General features: G+C 39.4%; 2 protein-coding genes across 28 annotated transcripts; both read right to left on the reverse strand.

The window, feature by feature from the left end:
- Positions 1-922: 922 nt before the first annotated feature.
- igsf5b (immunoglobulin superfamily, member 5b) lies at positions 923-10,045 on the reverse strand. The gene is made up of 9 exons (XM_074679548.1): positions 9,997-10,045; positions 9,244-9,558; positions 5,957-6,081; positions 5,543-5,705; positions 4,862-4,993; positions 4,416-4,440; positions 1,910-2,019; positions 1,225-1,289; positions 923-1,030 (listed from the first exon to the last, which is right to left on the reverse strand). Exons 1-9 carry the CDS (start codon positions 10,043-10,045, stop codon positions 923-925), a joined length of 1,092 nt encoding a protein of 363 aa, XP_074535649.1.
- A 2,260-nt stretch (positions 10,046-12,305) lies between these two features.
- sh3bgr (SH3 domain binding glutamate-rich protein) lies at positions 12,306-22,731 on the reverse strand. Of its 27 annotated transcripts, none has more exons than XM_074678865.1 (12): positions 22,516-22,730; positions 21,039-21,224; positions 20,846-20,926; positions 20,236-20,331; positions 18,462-18,650; positions 17,831-17,860; positions 17,602-17,622; positions 16,894-16,917; positions 16,494-16,520; positions 15,175-15,201; positions 13,633-13,695; positions 12,308-12,885 (listed from the first exon to the last, which is right to left on the reverse strand). In XM_074678865.1, the coding sequence occupies exons 1-11, from the start codon at positions 22,558-22,560 to the stop codon at positions 13,678-13,680; spliced, it is 744 nt and encodes a 247-aa protein (XP_074534966.1). In that variant the 5' UTR covers positions 22,561-22,730; the 3' UTR covers positions 12,308-12,885; positions 13,633-13,677. The 27 variants fall into 27 exon arrangements, with proteins under 27 accessions (XP_074534987.1, XP_074534988.1, XP_074534989.1 ...); XM_074678861.1 differs by having other exon boundaries at positions 12,309-12,885; positions 18,462-18,653; positions 22,516-22,725; XM_074678864.1 differs by having other exon boundaries at positions 12,309-12,885; positions 17,831-17,857; positions 18,462-18,653; positions 22,516-22,724.
- Between the last annotated feature and the right edge of the window lie 332 nt (positions 22,732-23,063).

The raw sequence follows: 23,063 nt of genomic DNA on the forward strand, positions 1-23,063 counted from the left end.
AACAGATTGGAAACACTGGGAAATATGTGAGAGTGTGAACAGGGGGAAAACTGCCTACCAAATTAACACATTTTCTGTTTGAGTTACCAGGTTTTAGTTAAGTTCTTGCCAAGCAGCAATCTCTGGTCTAAAAACAGCAAACCAATTCTTCAAGAGTCTGCTTTAGGCTGGCTGCAGAAACACTGGAAACCACATATGCACCAGCCAAAAGTGTTTGCAGAAAAATGGCTCATTTCTCTGTGTGTCTTCCCACCTCTTTGGCCAATGCAAGCAAGAACAAAGCTGGGTTGAGTTCAACATCTTCAATATGGCCCCCATTGTTGGTCGGCTTCAAAACTCCACATCAGAAACAGGTGTATGATTTTATACTCACTACGCCCATGTATTTCACAGTCTATGGTTCTTGCAAGTATGCTGATGTAGCAAGATTAACAGTGGAGCAAGCAACTGGGGTTTTCAAGAAAGGACAAGACAGGAAATGGATCATTAAGTGCAAGCTAATCAACAGGGGAGCCCTTTTCCTCTGAGCGGCAGCTGTTAAACTGAATGCTTGCTTCTGCACACATTTACAATTCAGGCAATGATTAATCCATGGTAAAACAGAGAACTGTCATACCTAACACTTCATAATCTTGGCAATCTGAGAAATTAGTTTACTAGTACTAGTTTACCTCCTTATCTGCAGCTCACGCATTATTACCTTCACACAGTACCAGCCCATTCTGACTCAATTTTCACTTTTTTTGAGCTTTTGCAGGGGATTTAATTTCATTAACTAAAAAATCAGTCAAATGCAATGAAAAAACAGGAAATAACTTTAATTTGATGGTTTTGCGATGCAACATAAAAAAGAATAACAGTGTACTATATAGTAGTTTTCATCATTAAATTGCTTTTATACAAAGTAACACAACATTTGCAGTTAAACTGTTGTAATCATCCTTGAATTTTTAGAGCTCTTTTCTGAAAGACACTCATCGTTGCTCTCTGGATGTAGAGCCAAGGTGCTTGGAGACACAACATCAGGGACCTGTGGCACAGCAACAAATGTAGGCTGTAATTAATTAATTGATAGTGAATGTAACAATATAACAGAACAGGTCCAGTTTGTTCTGATCAACATGAGAGGAGGAGGCAGGTACCCCAGTTGTAGAATGAATGGCTTCATTATTCAAACACTGTCATCCTCGCTGACGTTTAGTTTCCCAGCCAAACTTGCCTTACCTTGTGAAAGCTGGTGAAGTCTGTGTGGCTCTGAGTTTCCAGAAACACCTCATTGCAAACTTCCTCTGTGGGATGAAAACAGAAACTTGGTCTAATCTAACCAATATCACAAAACATCACTTATCAGACCAACAAAACTTGAATAAAATACCAAGAATTAGGGAGTTCAAGGGACATTGATGTGTTTTTTGTTTTTTGGACAGTGGGATATATGCCTGAATATAATGAGGTTTTATCCATTTGCATTAACATATGATTTGCAGTTGTTATGCAAATACTTGAATAGCAGATTAGTTATCTGTTACACACAAACACACACACGCACAGGTCATGAAATAAGGCTGATTGGGAAGCAAAAAAAACATCTATTAGAATTGAAACATTCAAATTAAGAAAAATGAAGCTTGGCGCAAGTTCAGTCAGGAAGACTGTCGGTGCTCACAGTCTTATGTTTTCCTTCACTCATTCTTTCCCACTTCTCACAAGTGATCCTGATTGACATGTAGTTTTGTAACTGCCTGGTTTACTGCTGCAGCTAAAAACTGTCATCACTATAAGAACATTTTGTCAGACTTGTACAAAAAATCATCTCTAGTAGCAGATTTTCTTCTGTCAGGAGTGTTGTTATAATGAAAAAGAGACGATTAATTTAACTTTGTGAAGTTTAGTACAGCCACCCTCTCACCTGTGGGTCCCTCACTAGTGAAGCCAAAGTTGATATTGCCCCCTCTCCCCTCAGCAACTGAGCTGGTGCTCCATGAGTGGTCAAACCGCCAAGGTCCCATTTGAGGGGCCCTGTGGAAAGGAAACGTTTTTCTGTCATTTAGTCAAAGTAAATCAGAGGCTGCTTTAGCGGATTCATCATTAATTTCTCTCTCTATCCCTCTCACTCTGCCTGTGTGTGTGTATGTGTGTGTGCATGTGTAAATATCAATTTATATTTATTTTTGTCAGGACTGTCACATTTAACTTGTTAATGCATGTTATTTATAGGGATTCATTATTTTTTAACTTGAAATTTAACAATCATTTGCATGACTAGGTAATACTAACTCAATGTAATGTCTAATGACACTGACAGACACGTTATCCCACAAGTAGCCGCCGAAGGATCAATCCCAGGATCCTTCACGTGTTGAGCAGAGAATCTCATACAGTTGGTTTAGTCTTAAGCTGTGTTTCCACCAAGCAGTCCGGTTTGGTTCAGTATGGTTTGGCACATTTTGGCACATTTTGGTACAGTTAAGCCTGATCTTGTTTGCGTTTCCACAGCAAAACTGTGCCCTCTTGTGGCAGGTGGTGTCTAAGCCAGATGCTGAAAGCGGCAGCTGTTAAAAAATAGCGCGATGCCGCAGCAGCGCAACACAGTTTACCCTGCTAATAAATCCAACGAAGAAGAAAAACGCGACACAGTAAACAAAGAGCACAGATGGAAGACATGCAGCATTTCATCCTCTCTGTGATTGGGATGTAGCTCTTTGATACAAAGTGCAATCAAGCTTTGTTTCAGAGAAGTCTGTGTGCCGCCAGGAGAAATGCAGCCGCTGTCAGGGTAAGTGACAATTCTTCTGACCAATCAAAGGTCTGCAGTGTGTTGCTCCACCTTCCAAGAGCAGATTAGCTCAGTCTGGCACCCATATGAAAGGGTCCTAAAAAGTGGGATGGCCCGTCTCGGTTATTTGGGGATCTGTCCTGGGATAAGTCAGTATGCCGTACCGAGATGAACTGAACCGGTCTGCTTGGTGGAAACGCGGCTTTACACAACATAAGGCCAGTTTATGGGTTGCATTTGCGACTTATATGAAGAGAAACTCAGCTAGCATCTACTTTAAAGGGGACATATCATGCCTATTTCTCCTTTTCACTATGCCAGACTAGGACGCCTGTAAAGCATTTCTGCCCTCAGTACAAGTCATTTAGTTCCTTCATTGCCCCACAATAGCGTTCTCAATATCCTGAATTTAGGCCATTCTGAAGATCTCGTTGAAACGCCCCGTTTCCAGAATGACCTCCAGTAACCTCGCAACGTCACAGCCCTTTGTGCTCTGATTGGTCAGTTCTATCAGAGGGGCGGAGGGGGTAGAGCCAGGGGGCAGTTTTTGCAGCATGGCAGTATTTACAAAATCGCCACATTGAATGGAGCAGACTGAGCAAGTTTGCTGTTTGCAAAAACTTCACTGTAAGGCATTGATAGCACTAATAAAATGGCAGAGTGTAGGATACGTCCTTTTGTATTGGACACCGAGTCAGACCCGGACGGTTCTGCAGCTCAGGAGGAAGAAAATCCACCTCGACACAGACCATCTCAGGACGCTTCAGTGTGGTGAGTCAAACCGGTACTGTAACATGTATAGTTTATACGTTTATACTTGGCTCTTGGTGGGTGTATCCCTCGGTGGCGCTTGTGTGACTAACTGACATCACAGAGGAGTATCTGCTTTATCAGATTACTCCAATAAAAAGAAAGGATCCTCGTGTCATCACGACGTTCGAAATCTCGTGGCCAAATGGCAATGACCTATTTTCAGAGGCATCAAATCTCGTTCTAGGATATCAGAAAAAATACAATATCTCATTTTTTGAAAATTCAGGGGGTGAAAGGTCTTGTTTAAATCAGGCATCAGCATGATATGTCCCCTTTAAATATATTGAACTTTGGTCTTATGGAGAGAGCCATCTGGCATGACTTCAAGGCTAAAGTTGCCATTCAAACCTTCTTTTTCCATTTCTGCTCAGGAGGGTTTTCCCGCCAATAATCCAAATATGCTAGTAGCATGTAGCGGTTAGCCCTCAGGATAGGCAATCTTTTGGCCATCTATCTCCTCTGCATTTTATTAGCCAGACCTAAATGAGCTGTCAAACATCATCACAACCTTTTTGTACTCATCACCATTGACAGCAAGCCAAAGTCCTGGTGTTTGGTCAGAACATAATAACATTGATGCTACTTAGTACTGCAGTTTTACATCACATTGGTGCAGCATCTGTGGGTCACATCAAAGGATGGCTTTGTATTAAAGATCACCCTCTGGGTATGAATCCTGTATCAACAGGCCACATATCTGCAAGTCACCCTTAACATGAGACTCCAAGATTTATTTGTCTAAACAAGAAGAGAAGAGGGTTTACACAGAGATTAAACAGACAGCATCATGGCTCAAAAAGAACAGGAACAAGCTCTTAGATTTTACCTCATTTCTTCCTGTGGGCCTGGCTCTGAAAAGTAAAAAATGATGCATTACTTAGATGTAGCTTTACTGGAATAATGTTTCTCTAAAGGGCACAACTGTATGAATAGTTTAGACTGAGGCATGACAGTCATTACCTCTTCTCGTTAAAATATCCTCAGTTGTCCTTCAATACAAACCATCAGCTCTACAGTCATACATATCCTTTGCTAATCTTTGTGCTGCTGCTTTTTCCAGAGGAAAAAAAAAACTTTCTGCTGACAACAACTGTTCTGCCTTTGTCAGAAAAGATATTGCGTGCCCTTGGTGAAGGCCAGCATGAGGCGGTGCAGAGTCACACAGCATGTAACCACCTGTCTTCCTCATTATACTTTAATCACACTCTCTGCACTGAGGGGGAGGTGACTGTTTTTCACCTACAGCAATTTAAGAAAGAGAAAAGTGCCTACTTGCTTGTCTCCTTTGTCTGTACCAGTGGACAGCGCAGATGCAGAGCAGGAGGAGCAGCAGAAGAACAGAGAGGGAGGTTGTTACCGCCAGCGGGACTGTGCAGTCATCATCTTCCTGCACCACCTCTGCAACTGAGCAGAAAAGTTCTTATCGTTGGTTTTTGGTGGGAAATGCTGTAGCAGGAGTGCGATTTAGCTTATCAGAGTCACATTTTTGCAGACATTTTGCCAAGAAGGCTGTATACAATTCCCTGTTTTAATTTATAGCATGAGTATGTGCTGATGAAAGCTTCCCTCTAGATTGAAAAACTATCAGAAATATGAGTTGTTGCATTTTTTTTTTAACTTCAATCAAACCAAATGTTTGTATTTTGAATCAGCCGGCCTTTGAAGCCAGTCACACTAAAGAAAACATGAGCAATGATCATCCGCCAGCTCTTTTCTGACTCAATCTCTTTTTAAACAATAAGGCCCATTGATTATCTGCCAGCAACCTAAAATATAAATGAATATGAAAGAGGAGCAAGAACAAAATTAAATTAATCAAAAAGGACAGGTGAAAGGAAAAAGAAATAGAAAGAGACAAAGAACTTGAATCAAATAAAGACAGGCTCCCTCTGTGCTTTTATGTTGTTTCACATGTTTGAATTTTTCATTGGAAGTAATGGCTGTGTCTCTCACCCACTGTGAGACGGATGCTGCTGTTCAGTGGTTTGGGCATGGCAGACACTGAGGCCAGACAGTCCACATCAGAGCTCTGTACTGCCATCACGCTGAGGCTGCTGCTCGCAGAGAAGAGGCTCCTACTTGACTTTTCACTGATGTTGAACTCAGTCTGGCTTATCTTCACACCAAGCAACAGAGGAAGTGATCAGAATTGAGATAGAGTTGAACATAATTGGGATGCCAATACACAAAGATCACCATACTTCAAAAAATAACTCAAGTTGGAATGAGCTACATAAAAAGTATCTGTTTCATGAAACAGGGATCATTAAATTTCCATATTTGTGTCTTTATCTGGTGTTTTCTAAAGTTACAAAGCATTTAATTATTTTATTGAAGTGCAGTTGATGATGAGGATGATGGTGTTACCTCTTTGTTGTTCACCTGCCACTGTAGAGTAGGTTTGGGGAACCATCCTACTGCGTGGCATTCAAACAGTACCAACTGCCCTTTAAATGCCAACTTGTCCCCAAAGACTTTCACGCTGCCCTTTTCTGCAATCAGAAGAAAATACATCCACAAACCTGAATCAGATTCTTTTTTAATATCTGCCAGCAACAAAGGAGCTTTCACTGCTCTGCTGAGCACAGTTGTAGGCTCAGATGAATGACATTCACATGTCAAAGTTTCCTTAGGCTGCAACCTGTGTGTGTGCATGTGTGAATGTTTATAACAGAGAGCAAATGCTGATAAACTGCCTGCACTTTGCATAATAACTTATTTCATCCAGTGTGTGAACAACCAAATGGGGGTGTTCAATGTAAAGCACATAAAGAGTTAAAAGGCTCATTCTTCTAACAGGGGTCCACTGAGGTGAGATTGTTGCTTCAGCAAAGACTTATACAAATCTGTGTGTTGGTTTGGCATCACATGGGCAGTATAAATAACACATGTACTGTGTGCATCAGTTAGAATTCATTCTAGTCAAGAGAGTGCAGGCAGTCATCACAGGCACGCCTACTCTTCTCTGATTTATACCTCCTTTTCTGCAGCTTAAGCCTTTTGGGCTGCACCCAGCTTCCACCTTCAACAGTGCACACAAGCATCTTTATTTCTAAAGGGAAGTGCTTGTGAGCATGGGCTGTATTTGAGTTTGTGTGAGTATAAAAAATAAGCAGAAAAGATGCAAAGCAATCCAGGGTATGTGGTGATAGTTGTATCATCTTCTTGAATATTGGACAATTAATGTGCAGGGCGTGGACAGCACACAGAGTTAACCAGCTCACAGTAGATTTGTGGCCCTGTTCCAACAATATATTTGGAGCTGCAGTACACAAATCACAGGCAGAGTTGCTGACTGTTAGCTGGACTTGCCAGGATGCACAATTAATTCAAAGGCTGTGTCAGGCTATAGTGATCCTGTGCATCCAGACTGGGAGGCCTGATTCTCCATACACTACAGTTAATGGCTGCATATGTCAGTGGGGATTTGTAGCGCTGGCAGCGATGAGGGCTTTCTCCATAATATATTGGAGATGATGGGTCATTGGTTTTGTTTCCTCTGTCTTTTTCCAGAAGGTTTGTTGCCACACATGTTGTTTTAGCTGAGCTCTGAGTGTAGGTTTTTACATAATTTAGACATAAATAGTAAGTTCAAGAGAAACACCCTTTTAGAATAAAAAAATTAAATTCAATGTGTGCATTATGGATAACACACAATGTTCAGTCTCTACTTAATCAGGCTATATTTCAACCAAGAGAGCTTAAAACAACTGAATATATTTCTTAGATCATTCTGTCTCAATGAAAGAAAAATGATAGTGTCCATTTCTAGTCTATAAAAATGGTTTGGCCATGTCACTCAGCAAAAACAAAATCAAATAACTCTATTTAGACTTTTCCTCGGATATCGAGTTAAATATAAATTTGTAAAATTGCCAAATTAAGAACAAAAACAAATCTTACTTTCTGGTTTCAAACTTATTTTCCTGTGGTTTGGTATGTTTATCACATCTGTGCAATCCTGCAGGGGTGGGAAAAGCGCTACACTATTGACCCTTTTCCACTAGCATGCCTTGGCCCTTCTCTTCTAGGCCCTACTCGATTTTCAGCGTGTTTCCACTGGCCTGGTACCTCCTAAAACAAGCTAGTTTTAGTACCTACTCCGCTCTAGTTCCAAGCAAGCTGAGTGGATACTAAAAGATGACGTCACCAACTGCCTGCTACTGATTGGTCAGACAATGTCGTCATCAATGAGTCATGAGCGCGACACCCAAAACAAGACGGGACATAAGAAAAGCTTCAAAAACTCTCCTGTACTTCTCAAGGTTATTTCTTCTCACCACCTCCAGCTTTCTTCTGCTTTCCTCTTTCATTTGGTTTGTGACAAAAAGCCACAGACCGAGCAGCAAGTACACTATTGCCTCCAAGTCCTCCATTGTTGTGTTGTGCTCAAAACAAGGTGGACGTGGTGTCGCCCAGCTGTTTTTATGACCCCGCCCCCCTGTGGTAAAAAAAAAACGGGCAAATGGAAAACCATCACAAAAAGAGTTGAGTAGAGTCGGGCCGATTACAGTAGTGCCAAGGTGTGCTAGTCGAAAAGGGCCATATGGGGATAATCATAGGGAGGACCATTATGCAAATTCAGAAATGTTGCATATTTAACCTGCACTGTCCCTGATGATTCAATGTTTCTCCTGCACTTTTAGTTCACAGAGCAGTGTCCTCTCCAGTTTGGGGGAAAAAAACATCTTCAGAATTGCAAAAACTGTTAAGTAAGTCCGTAGTGTTTCCTGTTTTATTTTGAAGTTCTTGCTCCCTGTCTGCCAGGTTTAGTTCAACTTCCTGCAACCTGTGTGTTTCCCTCCACTTTTCTGTTATCTTCATTAGTTTCAACTGTGTCATTGTGCCACAATTGTGTCTAATTACCTTGAGTGTATTTAGTCTTGGTGTTTGCACCTTTCACTGTTGGTTCATTGTGTCTGTCTCCCTGAATTTCAAGCAATATGTGTTGTTTTGCTTTATCTCATTAGTGTCTCCTTGTTTTTTAAAGATATTTTTTGGCTTTTTATGCCTTTAATTGGAAAGAAGAAAACAGCGGATAGAGTAACTCACAGACCACTAGGCGCTCCAGTGCCTCCTTGGTTTTTGACAGCATTTTTTATTTCACGGATTAATTGGATTTCCATATTTTCTTTTATTTAAGGACATTTGTTTGTGAAATACTTTTTGTTGTTGTGTATGCCTTTGGACTTTTTTTTAAATTGCTTTTTATAAGTCCTTGGTTTCTCTGCACATAGATCTCCCTCTTTTGTTTCCACCAAATGTCATATTTATATCTGAGGACAAATCAATTTATCCCCTACACTATCATCACCACAAATGCACCGAACATTCTTTGACATCTGGGCTCTACTGCAAAGGTCACAAAGTCTCCTCATCCTTAATGTTTAGAAGGATCGATATGGTTGAACTGAACTAAAATTTTTCTCTTGAATCCTCAGCAACTCTAATGAAACCAGTGAAGTCAATGAAGAAAAGTATACACTTCACTTTTCATCGCTTACTTTTTGTGTTCTTTTCCGTGGACTTTAACTTTTTTTTGTATTCCTGTTTCCTGGGATATTTGCAGTGTACATGAGCACAAGAGCAAGAATTCCTGCCTCTCTTTCGTCCATAACTTCATGTAATTCATGCTCACATGTAAACGTACTGACCTTGTACAAACAGGTTTCCTGATGCTGTGGTTATACCCTGAAGGTCACACGTCACACGTCCCTGGTTGTGCCTCTCTGTGTGTTTCAGGACAAACACCCAGCTGTCTATCTTGGAGTCAGGCATTTTCTCTGCTGTCACGTTAGGGTTGACGGAGGGCAGGACACCAATCTCATTAGAGATGGTGATGACAGTAGTACCATTAAGGAGCCACGTCATAATGGTCCACTCAGTGTTGGAGGTGCTGCAGGTGAACCTGGCCTCCTCTCCTCGAAGGACAGTTTGTTCTTGAGGTGACAACTTCAACCAAGCCTCAACTGTGAAATGTGCAAAGGGGACATACATTGAAGTCTTTTTTTTGCTTTGCCTGATGAAAGTCAGATAAAGTGACAACTTCATTCAACATCTTTGTTCATGAACATGCTCACAGTCTGGTTTAAAAAAACAGTTTGGGTGAACAAGGAATTTTTATATTATCCAGTTGTTATAAAGTTATTACGAATACAAGTTTTGCATAATAAGAGGTACAGCTGACTTAACTGGCAGACAGGCAGTGTACCAGCAAGAGTCCACTTTTCACAAATGGCATCCACTGACAATAGTGTTCAAAACTCTTCCTCAGAAAACCAACATGTGACATCACTGATGCTATGACCAGGTATAGTAAAGTATGGGTGCTGATATAAAGTACTTTAAAGCCAAAAATATGATTCAAAAGCATTCCTGCCCAGTTTCCTACTGATTTTAATTCTCACCTTGAATCCAGTATAACAGCAGGTGCACCAGCAAAGAAAAGCTGCCCATGTTCACTGATGTGAACCCAGTCAGTACTCCATATATCTATGAATGAACCTGAAAAAAGGAAGTTATATACTTTAGATTAAGATTTTATTTGTGAGAGATGGCTCAGTATTGACTGACATTTACAGCTCCTAAAGAATAATTTGCTCAGTTTGGACTTAATTTAATATCATTGACATTTAAGGACTAAAATAAATAGCATAAAAACATGTGAAATGTCTAACAATGTAAACTTTTAATTGCTGTAGTCTTCAAAGTCTTCCAGCTAATGAAATATCAACTGATGAGGTTTTTCCAAAAGAAGAAGAATGATTGTGTATAAATAACCGTCAGCACTGCACCTGTCTCTTGACTAGTTCTTTCACACTCAGCAGCAGTTGAGTAAAGCTAACGTCCAGGCAAAGTGTACAGAAAATAACTAAAATTCCCAAAACACTGCTTATTGTCTTACTTACCTCGATCATGTATCCATGATGATCAGTTTAATATAAAGCAGGTACATGTCGAGGATGCTGCCTTTTCTCATGCCTTCTGCTCAGCCATGTCACCCAAAAACTGTCCAGTTAAATATTACCAAGTGAACTTTGCCCAGTGCTACAGGCAGATGTAAACACTGGGCAAAGAGTGACTCAGACAAGAAAAATCCTTTTTGTGAGGTCCCAGGTTCCCAGGCTCTCTTCAAATGCATGTGTTCAGGCACCAAACAGGAGCTGAAGTTTGACATTACTGTGATGGCTCATGTCTGTTTATTGTGAAAACTTTTGGGTACACAATGTTAAATATAGAATTAACTGCTGTGTCTTAAGTGCCCCAAACACCATGCATCTCAATACAGTTTAAAAAAAAAATACTAATACAAAAAATGTAACAGACTTCACTTTTTCCAGATGGATTTAAAAATTAATGGTGTGATGAAAGTTAGGAAGTGTTTTAAAAGGCAGAAAGCTTGTTGGAAAATAATGTAAAAATATTTTTTGATTTTTGACCATGACTGAGGGATGATACTTCTGGCAGTAAAGTCATCACAACCAGTCCAGTAAATACACATTTACAATTACAAGTGTCTTTGTAAGATCGTCAGTCAGTAGATTGATTTATTTTTATTCAATTTTTTGCTATGGTGGATAAGGTCATTGTTTGATTTTTGACATAATTTTGTGCTAAACTAATACCTCAATATATTTCAAATAAAAAATAATGTAAGAATACCAGAAGTAAGAGTGGGGGAAATAACAAATTATTCACGTTTCATCTTTATCGTTATGAGTCTTTGAAATAATTCTAACTTTTGTAGTCCAACATTGCACATTTTCTACCACATCTTTTGAGCATTTCTTTTTTTTCCGCGCGGGGAGGGGTGGGGGGTGGGGTGTCATGTTATATCTGTTACATGTACAGAAGAGGATTAGGGCCATGTGAGGGGTCCCTTTATGCTGTATATTCTTGGACTTCAGTGCCATGTGCTGACTCATTAGCTCCCCCTCTGAGCTAGTGAGAGGACCTCTTCAGAGTTGTTTGCCTAAGCACCACAAAATCCCTTAGGTTATTCACCTCTGCGTTTTGTCTCCTTAAAAATAAAAAGTTTGCAGGAAAAGTAAGATTTTTTTTGCAAAAAGCAGAATAAACTTTTTGGGATTGGCAAAGCAGATCTGAATTTTTTTTTCATGGATGCAAGCCACTTTCTCAGCTCTGCAGCTCATCCCACAAACATGTGTTCCTGACGACTATGTTTCTATTGAAAAGGAAAGTAAACAGGCTTTCCATTGGTTTAAGATTTATAACCAAGAAGCACTGTGACAACAAAGAAAGACTATCGGACACAAATGTCTGTACATTTTTTGTTTAGTTTTTTTTTATGTTTGTCAAATACTTACATTTTTTTTTGTTTTGTTTTGTTTTCTTCCAAGGCGTCTCTGGCAGCCATATCATTTTGGTTGAGGAGTTTCTCTGGGTCTCTCTGATGTTGTGATCTTCTGTCAGTTGCTTGACAGCAGACCTTGTTTTGGCCTTTATTTTGATTTTTTAGAAAATTGCTTGGTGGTTATTACCTCTGGAATAACTTTAAAGTAACAATGATTGTGGCTTTGAGTTAAAATTCTGACCTCAATCTGGCATTAAAGTCAGAATATTGACTGGACCCATCCTGTTCTATAGATATGGCCACAAAATGAATCTATATTCTATAATCAAAGTATGTGAAAATAAACTATAGGATAAAATGAAAATAGAGCAGCTCAGTTTGTAGATCAGATTACTTTATTGCAACATGTTACTGCATCCAAAACTCATTTATGGAGCATTCAGTAGTGCATTGATTAGACAGTAGTATTTGCAGAAGCATTCATAGAGATAGAGCAGTTTCCAGGTTTCAAGGATGTGCATATTTCATCAAAAGTCTTTGTTTGCATTTTTACAGTTATTGATAATCAACAAGGCTCATAATTGTTAGTAGAACTATGGTTAAAAAACATTAATAGAGTCTTTGTCACAGAGTCTGATGTGAAACATTGAGATATGAACCTCCTGAAGTAGAGCTGGCAAGGCCGTAGATTTTTCTCAACCTTCAACATAAGAATTCTGTTTGAGTTTTACAAAATAACTGCACATAATAACAGCATGTCTCTACAGACAAAATATAAAAATTAAGTCAACATCTCAGTCAAAAAGATAGGGAAAGGTTGGGGCAGTTGTAGGTTTGGACTTTTCAGTATTTTCAGCATACAACCAACAGTTTCCAGTGAAGTCCACAGTGGCTTTTGGGAAGGGTAGAGGGGCTGTCTGACAGGACAGAGGGAGGTCAAGCTTCATGGGTCAGGGAGAAGCAAACACAGGGCTCCTTCAGGCTGAAAATACAAGGCCAACAGATGAAATAAAGGAAAAAGAAATAACACATTTTTGAGTTGTCCGTGGTGGCCGAGGCAGCCACTAACACATGCTGTGCTTGTGTCACCAAGCTAGCCCGCTCCTCCGGAGGCACATCTAAGCTCACTTTGCGACTTCCTCTAACACGGCATGACAGGGGCTCGCAGGGGTTTGGTAGACAGCTGAAGAAGAGTAGCATGCATTTCCATCCTTCAAAGCCTGCTCTGTGGCTCTTTCCTTAGTGGGTCATAGAGGCCTGACATGCAGAGGAGGACTGGAATTTGGGCTTTGAGGATTTGAATTCTTATCAACATCATCATTAATGCTAATGCCCTGGGAGAAAGGGAAATGTGGGGTGGTTTGAGTGGCTTTACATGATCCCCTTGTCATTATGTAGTCTCTGAAGCTCTAAGCTGACAGAGACAGCAGTGGCAGTTCCTAATGTATAGTAAAAGTTCAATCTGTCTACAATGTAAATAAAGCAAACAATCAAGCAATTTTTATTCCTCGGTCCAAAGCAGATATGAGTATGAACACAAAAGTAATAAAATATTCCAAATTCTTTCATCGAAAGAGATTTCCTTTCAAATATATTTGGTTACAAACATTTGTGATATAAAGCAACACCCACAGGGTCTACTCATGTTGCAATATAGTGATTTATCGCCCTCTAGTGGTAAAGTAAAAGCACTGGCAGAAGCTGCAGCGAAAAGAAAATGCATTTTTACCTGGACAGATGCAAGTCAATGTGACTGATGTCCCCCAAGTAATGTCTACTCCGCCTCTTCCTCCTGTTAAAATACAGTTACACATGTGACTAAAGGAAACATTTAGAAAATTAGCAAAGATCTTGTTTTGTTTTTTTGTTTATTTGTTTTAAGGCTGTTCTGTGATTGTTATCTCTCAAATGGTTTTGCTATGGCACCATGTGGCTTGTCCTTTTGGTCTTTTCATTTTGATAGGCTGGGTTAGGTTGGGACTTACGACCAGGTGTTAAGGTCAGAGTTTGATCTGCTTCTTTTTTAGCTTGATAATAAGAAGATTCACAGATTTGATAAAAGAAAAACTGGGAGTGTAAAAACAACTTGTTTTGTCTGATCTCCTTCATCAGCACCAAATTCATGTGATCCTTTTCTGATCATCTATAAATCAGAGATCCAACAGATCTTCTGGACAAGAGTGGGACATGATTCTCTGCTGTACAGGAAGCATCTTAGATTTGACTTTCTTGTTTTGTTACGTTTCTTCCAGGTCTTCTTCTTATTCTTTTGAAGTTAAAAGAAAAAAGAGAAAGCATGGAGTTATGTGAGGCCATGGTCTGAATTGCAAGAAGGTGACAGAAGGACTTCGAGTGCAAGTGTTGAAATAAGAGCAGTTCAAAAAGGGAGAGGACATCATCTGAGTGCAGTCGCAGCCAGTGATAGCAGGGAAGAGGAAACTAGGACAACTAATGACCCGCAAATCCTGGGATGACCTTAGAGAGATAAAAGTGGTGCTTGGTTGGTCCCAATAGATAAATCATCATCCAAGTCATCTTAAAATTTGATACAGCACTTTGCAGCTGAAGAGACTTATAGTAATCAGTAACTTCAACAAGGGACTAGAGAGGTGACACAATAAGCTGAAATAAGAACCAAGTCATTGCTCGATCCAGCTTGTCATACAGCTTAATATAGTGTGAATCGAACACTATGAAACCAACAGTTTCTGGTGCAATTTTTTCAAATTACTCGGCTTGTTGTTATTTGTGTTTTGCACAACAAAATTACTTTCATGTTCATTTGGAAGTTAGTAATCCATTTTTCACAAATGGCTCTAATTAAACAGGAAAAGACATTTCCCTTTGTCAAATCAGGGTCCCCCCTTCAACAACATAACAAACTGAAAACATGTCAAAGTCACTCTGCTCACTCACTCAAGAGAGTTGCAGGGTTATATGAAAGAAATGTTCTTAATGTAGCAAAACAAACAAGCAAGAATGTTCTGGCAATAAATGCCACAATGGATGTGTTTCACTTTTACACTCGACCAGAAAAAAACTGCAGTGTTCCGTCATTTCTAAAGATATGATTATAAGTCAGACCTGGTGTCACATCTCAAAAATGGTCCACTGACCCACATGACACAACCACCTTATGGAAAAACAGTAATAGAAGTTTCAATGCAAAACTACATCACTGTTTTATGCAACCAGGTCATGCATTAAAATGCCAAAATGATTCACATCATGCAAAACATTAACTAAGAGTCGGCATCAAGTCTCAATCTACCTCTTCAACTTCAGCCTCTTCTTCTTCCTGTGAAAGATGAAATCAAAAGAGTAAGTGAAGGCACAGAGAAGGACAGTGTGATAATGTAAGGGGTCAGGTTGTTGCCATAACACTATATCCACCTGAGGTACAAATAAAATGTGGTTATTTTCATGCTGCACACCATCAGGCCTCTGCATGGGAAAGAAGTCCATGCAGCACACAAAAAGAGAAAGAGAGAGAGAGGTAAGACCGTGTAAGACTACTCTGTAATGCCTGAAACACAAGAGGCCACAAACAGACCACAAAAACTACCTCACTGCCATGTTTGTCTTGTTCCTGCAAGAGAGGTGGGTCAACAAGAAGATAAATGTAGAGGTAGAAGGAAAAAGGCAAAGCAAAGCTAAGCAGCGATGCACAATGACAGAAGATCAGGCAGCAGCTGGAATGAGCCTCTTTGACACAACTTTCAGTGAAGAAATATTTGCTGTGCTTAAATTCTGTTTATACTTCAGACTATCTTTAGGCTATCGGGTGTTGCTTGCTGAATTGGTCAACACCCTAAAGCCTAAACCTGATTTGGGATCCAGTTACGTCTAGAGGTAAGGTAAGGTAACTAATTGAGCAATCTTGCAATAACAGATGTTGAATGGAACACATACTGAATCTTGCTCAAGATACCCGAAGCTCTGTCCTTAAAGCTGTATGAGCAGTGTGAGAAAATTGGAAGCAAGTGCAGAGCTGTGGCCTAAACATAATAGAGTCAGGAGTTTCTGTACAACTCTTGAATGGAAGATGATAAGGGAAGTGGAATAGTTTGTTTTCTCAATGATTTATCTTTCTCCTATCATTTATTTTTAATACCGAGATTAAAGAATGGATTCTGAGAAAAGAAAACCAATTCTCACTTTAGTATCAGGCTTCTCCAAAACATGTAAGAATTCTAACTTTTATCTCAGAATTCAAATAAAATATCCAAATGCTAAGAAAAGCTCAGTATTTGGAAAGAAAAGGCCCTTTTATTTTGATCTCAGAATTCAGAGTGATACATTTCCAATTTAAGAAAAGTCTGTTTTCCCCCCCAGAATTCTGACTTCAATCTGAAAATACTGGCTGTAAAATCAGAATCTCAACAAACTATCCCTGATTTGTTTAAGGGATGCCTCTGGTTCATTTCATTTGTGAAAATCTAAAGTCTAATAAAAGAGAAAACCAAAGAAATGTGTAAAACTCTTTCAGGAATGAACAAAACGTTAAATGACTAAGAGTGGTTGAGATAAAAACACAAGCTGAGATAAAAGAAGGCTAGTAAAGTAAAAGAGGAAAGCATGTAAATCTACCTCAAGCTGTTGTAGCTCTTCTTCCTCCTAAAAGGAATAACAGATAGCAGGTCAGCAGGCTGTGTGGGGAGCAAAATAGCATGTTGTGCCACAGGCATGTTAGGTGAAAGGTTTTCTGGAAAAAAAATCCCTCCAACTTATGGGTAAAGTTGAGGTTGTCAGGAAACGGCTACTGAACCAGGAAGAAATGAGGAATGGGATGTTAGCTTAAAAGAGGATAAAAACATGAATGCAGAAGAAAAGATACGACAGAGGAGAGATGCAGCAAAAGAGGAAAGGAGTGGAAAGAAAGAAATTCAGATGAGTGGTGACAGATGAGAACCCATCCCACCACGAAACAACAAATAGTCCAAAATCTAGTTGGAGATGCCACAGGGAGAGGCAGTCATCGCACAGTTACCTCTGAGAGTAAATCCTCTTCCTCCTAGAGGGAGCAAACAGAGGGATGGACAAAAAAAATGGGGAGGGGGGTAAAGAGGGGATCAAATACCATTAGGAACATGCATGAAAAAGAATTGGTGTAACTAGCAGTCAAAAGATCTCAGAAATAAGTCAGCTGTTTGGTATGAAGTTTCTTCTGAGCTGCATTACTCTTGAAAAAATCACAAGGATCACAACATTCAGGTCTTTCTAATAGGGCTGAAATGTGGTGGTTTTCAGGTGTATAAAAAAGAGGAAAAAAGTAGCATTCAAATACTACACAAGTCAAAAAAATTCAAAAAATAAAGACACCCATCATCCTTTAGATGAAGAGAGTCAGGTTACTCTAAAACATGTTTTACAGTGCTCTCATATAAAGTCATAGTTGTCTCTCTATACTGCACAGATGGACGCACTACACAATTAAAAAACAAGATCAGACACAATTTTAAGGCTTTTTAGACCACAGGAAATAGGGATAATAAACCCACGCTTTTCCATTCACTTGTTTTCTAGCAGTAACATTACATTTTTGGGCTCTTTTGACTTAAACTCTTACTTGAAGCTCAGCTTAGCTTTCTTTTCTCGAGTTTCAGCCAGCATAAAATGCAGCTTGCATTAACTGCCCTTGTTTTCTATATTCTTTATAAACAGCACCCTTAAGATTAGTGACAACACCCAACCTTACCCTGTCATCACCAGCTTCCTCCTGTATAAGAGAAAAGACAGGGTAACCTTTTTAAAACCATTTTCCCCAATTTCATTCAAGCCCTCCATATATTTCTTACTGTTTATGATATGCGTATACTCTGCTACAATTCAACTTGTTAATGTATAAACCTGCTTTTTTTAATGAACTCTGTAACATACATTATTCCGTAAGTGTAAAGTGCTCATGTGTGTTTCAAGAAACCTACCTGTCCTTCTTCCTCCTCAGCAGGAGCCTGCTAACAGAAGAAAAAACTTAGTGTTAGAGATGTCATATGATGAATTTGCACATGCTACGTCATTTGTTTATGTTCATTCTGCACTCTGAAAAACAACAGTGGTCACAGATCAGGCTTTTGAACCAGACAAACCAGGGTGCACGACAAACCTTGATTAAAAAGAGTCAATGGCTATGCAGTGTAACTTGAAGTGTAAAATTATGAAACGGCATTGTAACATAAGAGAAATACAAAGACACATCCAGGTCAAGAAAGACAGACAGGAAACTTGAAAAAGTTGCAAAAATATGACAGTGGAAGAGTTAGCAGTACAGTGATCCTAAAAGATGCAGAACAGGAAGAGAAGACAGTGACTCTACTTGTTGTTAACACATTACTGTACTTATAGACAGGGAGATGCAGGACGGGGACAACGGGAACTTGAAAAGGCAGGAAATGTAACATGAAAGGAAAAATGGAGATGCTAAGGGGAGAAAAACAGAGCATTCCAGGAATGATGGGAGGTGGGAAGAAAAACACTCATTCAAATATTCAGAAAGACGGAGGAAGGGAATGTGGGTTTGGACTCTTGTTACGTGGCGATTAATATGCTTTCTGTGACCTCATCTGTTTCTTCTTCTGCCTCTTCAGCTTCCTCCTCCTCTGCCTCAGGGAGCTCCTCTCCAGCTGTTTCTTCATCATCTGCAGCTTCCCCCTGTTCTTCTTCCTCCTCATCAGCTGCAACTAACAGCTCTTCCTCCTCCTCCTCCTCCTCTGTGTGTGCAACTCCATTACGCTCCTCCACTGGAACCTCCTTGTTTTGAGGTGAAAAAACAACTAGTGGTCAAAGCAAATAGATGAGATTAAAAGAAGAAAATCATATGTATCAGTGGCACTGACTCAACACCACTTAGATGCTCTGCAAAACCTGAAAGAAAAGTGTTGATCAATCCCTGGGAATAAATTAGAGAAGGGAAGTAGTGGTGGCAGTTTGAGGTTGACCATATCAGCCCTGTTACTGAGCCAGAACAATGAAACATTAACTGAAAACATTTTATTCTTAGGTGACCTATTTTGTAATCTTTGGAGACAGACGTTAAAAAAGTGGCAGTTACTTACTCATAAGCTTTCTTGTTGAAAGAGGAATGACCATCAGATTTTGTAATAAATTAAAGCTTAAGCCAGCATCTAAACAGCCTGCACTTATCACTGTTAAAAGATATTAAAGTATGTTCACCAGCAACAAATTATTATAAACACCTTGTCAAATTGAAATACTCCAGTATGTTTGCTGTTGGGGTTTTTACATACTGGATTATCGCAGATTAAATGCCAATGGATGAGCAGTAGAGATTCTTGTGGGCAGATTTTGGTATCTTCTGTTGACAGTTTCACTTTGTTCCCAGTCCTTTTAGTGACGCTAAATTAACCAGCTTCACTTTCACCATACAGCATTATAGGTAATACTTCAGCCCACTTTCTGCCATTTAGCTAAAATGATCAGATTACAACACCCACATCATGCTGGTTGGTCATCATTGTCCTCATTTGCAAAAACTTGCAAAATTTCCATTTCCTTCAGATTTGCGAAGACGGTGCGTTTTCAACATCTTTACGTTTACTCCAACCAGCGCCTACAGCTATTTGCTGTTGCAAAACTTGTTTAACTTTACTTTAATCCCCAGGCAACAGGACTGTCAGGCAACAATTTCCTTTCAGACCACTGAACTATTCACTTCAAAGTCAAAACAACACACAGTAGAAGCAGCTTCTGTATTCCTGCAAAAAATGGTGTAAATTAAGAAAGTTTGTATTTTTATTCTGGATAGTTTTAGGGGTGGAAAAAAAGAAGAAAGAAGATTAGAAGAAAAGCAAAGTTAGATTTTCAGCAAAGTCCATCAAGTTTTCTTCTGTCAACTTTGAGTTAAAGGAGAAAATCATTACTGTTAATAGAAAGATACCTATCAAGAGTTACATAAAGAAAGCTAAGAGGGTGTATTTATATTAGTATATCATATTTATGCACAAGTTGTTGAATGTTCACTGTGCTCAATGTTAGCACAAACAGGGACTCATACTAGGGAGGAAACTGTTAGAAAATATGTGATCAAGACCTATAAAGAACACACACTGCCTCTAAGAATGGATCAGGCAAAACCAGAAAAAAATGAGCGGCCTAATGTGATGTAATGTAATGACCCAGTGTTATGATGATAATTCAGTATTGTTTGTTAAATGTCTCACTCATGCAAGCATGACTGGGACACAGCTGCTCAGGGAAGATGAAGGTCTGTTCAAGAAAGAAGTAATGTGTCATAATGAATGAAGAGGAAAAGGTTAGAGAGGAGCAACAAAAATCAGGTTATGAGGGGAAAAAAAAGTGATAACAGCATTACTATTGAGTCATCAGGGTTGCCATCTCCGTCAGTTTCAGTTTTCTCAGTGTGGGTCCCATTGGTCACCACATCTGTGTTGCCAGCCTTTTCTGCTTCCTGTATTAACAAAATGATGAGATTTAAATGAGTGTATCCTACATGTTGAGGACTAAAAATCGTCTCTTTAATCACCAGTGAGTCCTTAAAATATCTTAGTCCAAATTACTCTAGTTGTTTTTATTATTGATTTTTTTTGCCATCAGCCTTACTTCCACTGTCCAAAACATATACACACACAAAAAACAGTGACTTATACTACCACAAATACAGTATACTTCATTCAAAAGCCGTAGATACAGTGCAGTACTTACTACATAACTATGTAGTATGTAGTAATGTTATTTCCAGCCCACTTCACAGCTTTTCATTTCTCAAGCAAACATTATATAACTAATTTTGGAACAAAAATTAAGGATTTTGCTGGGACATTTCCCAAATCTTCAGATACAGGTAGCCGTCATATTAGCAGTATTGTTCTAGTGGTTCAAATGCATAAAGTAATATCTTAAATGGATGCATCGTTCTTACAAAAATAAGACACATGGTGTATTCATTCAAGAAAAGTTCTAACCTTTGACCCTGGAGGAGGGGCAAGCCCCAGGAAGGCATGAATCGAGTTGTCCTCCTTGGCATCAAAGAACGTCTCATAGTCCTGTATAAAAATTTAGATAATTCATTATTCCATTACTTTTAAACCAGGGCTGGTATATTAAAGATGTTTCTTCAGAGTATTTATTATTTTTACTTTTTCTTTATGTGCTTACCCCACAGTAATCCTCATCATTGAAGATCTGAGGAGGCAGGGGGATGCCACTGGTGGGCTTCTTATCAGCTGGAACGTTCTGCCTCATCCACATGCGGTTCTCCTCATTGCAGGCAATGTCCAACTGAGTGTAGTCCACTTTGAGAGCCTCCAAAAAGCCCACCACATCTTGCTGCTTCTTTTTGATCTGAAAAGAATAGATAATGCATTACAAGTTTAGGGCTAAGCAGGTTTAGTTGGGGTTTGACATTTGATTTCAAAGGCTGGAATCTGAATGCTCAATTCAAACCTAGTACATAACATTCATCCTCTTATTCTGAGGTCATATCCAATCATGTCACTATACTAAATATACTTACTGAAAAGACAACTATAATTCACTGAGTTTAATAATGCATGACTTGTTGGATAGTTAATTTAAGGAGACAGAGTGTACTACATGGCCACGTTGACTGGGCTTGACATTCTTTATGTTTTGGCTTTAAGACTTTGACAGTTTTTGGCCTATTTCTCTCATGTTTCTGACCAGCGAAAGTCATTTGAAAAAATGCATGATGAAACAAATACAAAAGCGGTTATTTTCTTCAGTTAAATTCACACTCCAAAACAGAATCAAGGGTAGAAAAACTGTAAGGTGGACTGTAAACTGGTGCATTTGATTAATAATTGTCATACTCTCAGCATGGACTTGACTGAACTTACAACAGGTGAACTGAAATTTATTCAAGTATGTTTTTGTCTTATTCTTTGGAAAAAAGGAAAAATGTCTTAGATTGTAATGTTCTTTTTTTTAAAATGACAAAAAAAATTGCAATTCAGTAGTTTTTTTTTTTTCTTTAAACATCTTGAAATCATTTTTTTTCTGAACTTGTCAGGTGCATGTGGCTCATATTAAGTCTAATGGGACTATTCTTGCAGTGTAAAGATGCATACTTTGTGATAGTTAAACATGTTTGGCGTGGAACAAGTTACAATCGGGTTCCCACACGATCTTTAAGTTACAAGACAGTGGCCCACTGCTGACTAACCGGCCCACCATGCCACTCCTGAACTGGTTCACATAACTTAAAAGATTCAGAATCGTATAAATTCACCACTCCCTGCTAGAGTAACCACAATGCTTTAATTCAAGATGCATCCTGAGACAAAGAGGAATAGAATACTATTTTTTTCCTGAATAAAAAGTCCTTACCAACACCGTTATTGTGGTATACTTTTATACTCGGCTCTCCGACATGACTGGCTGTGAGAGACGCTTTTCTAGAAGGCTCTGTTCAACACATAGACTTGGAAGAAGACTACCTCAGCACCGCTCAAGCACACATCTCAGTGCAAACATGTTAGTACAGGGTGACATAGCAGATTGAAAATCTACTCATTTTGGGGGTTGCAAAAACTAAAGGAAGGAACTTAGCGAAAGTCGGTTAGTGGAGTTCAATAGGTTAAGTTGTCTTAAGTCGCACGGTTTGGTTGCTTACCGCAGTTGATCCTGATGACGAGGCGGTGAAAACTTTGATAACCATTGTGTTTCTTTATTTTTTGAGGACTATGCAACAAGTAGGCTCTTAAAGGAGCAGAGTGACTCCTATTATTAGTTCGCACTCAGGACGAAGACATAGCACTGAGATCACAAACACACACCCGGTTATTTTTGTCCAGGCTCCATCACTGCAGGATTGGCGGGTTGGCCCCAGGGGGTGCAGCTAGTGGGGTGGAGTGATTGGCAACTTCAGCTGTCCATCCGACGGAGGACAGTGAATAAGCATACAGGACTTGGTGGAGTGCATATATGGACAGAAATAGCGCTGACCAGTAGGCCTGCTTAACCCAAACACTCCGGACCCCACTGTAACTCCTTTACTTTGTGTATTTCACATTGTTGTAAAACGTAGACTATGGCCTACATTAGCTGTGCGTGTTAAGTGTCAGTACGTTTTTCTGCCCCATGTTCTTAAAATAAGAGCATTACAAAACAGAGCACTGGGTGATTTAAATTAAGTTAGTAAATATAAGTAGTATGGGTTTT

The sequence above is a fragment of the Halichoeres trimaculatus genome, unplaced genomic scaffold, assembly GCF_033239565.1.
Source record: "Halichoeres trimaculatus isolate MK-OKI-2021-1 unplaced genomic scaffold, fHalTri1.1 fHalTri1_scaffold_9, whole genome shotgun sequence".
In the NCBI taxonomy this organism is placed as follows: domain Eukaryota; kingdom Metazoa; phylum Chordata; class Actinopteri; order Labriformes; family Labridae; genus Halichoeres; species Halichoeres trimaculatus.

Bases quoted from the DNA above. Each gene is read 5' to 3' on its own strand.
- sh3bgr (XM_074678861.1), bottom strand. From the start codon at position 22,560: ATGGTTATCAAAGTTTTCACCGCCTCGTCATCAGGATCAACTGCG. The intron at 17,861-18,461 runs GTCACAGAAAGC...TTCTTCTGTTAG, and splicing joins CAGAAGAAGAAACAGATGAG to CAGGCTCCTGCTGAGGAGGA. The intron at 16,918-17,601 runs GTAAGGTTGGGT...TGCTCCCTCTAG, and splicing joins AGGAAGCTGGTGATGACAGG to GAGGAAGAGGATTTACTCTC.
- igsf5b (XM_074679548.1), bottom strand. From the start codon at position 10,045: ATGGGCAGCTTTTCTTTGCTGGTGCACCTGCTGTTATACTGGATTCAA. The intron at 6,082-9,243 runs GTCAGTACGTTT...TTCTGATTGCAG, and splicing joins AGGAAACCTGTTTGTACAAG to AAAAGGGCAGCGTGAAAGTC. The intron at 1,031-1,224 runs GTAAGGCAAGTT...GCTGTGCCACAG, and splicing joins ACTTCACCAGCTTTCACAAG to GTCCCTGATGTTGTGTCTCC.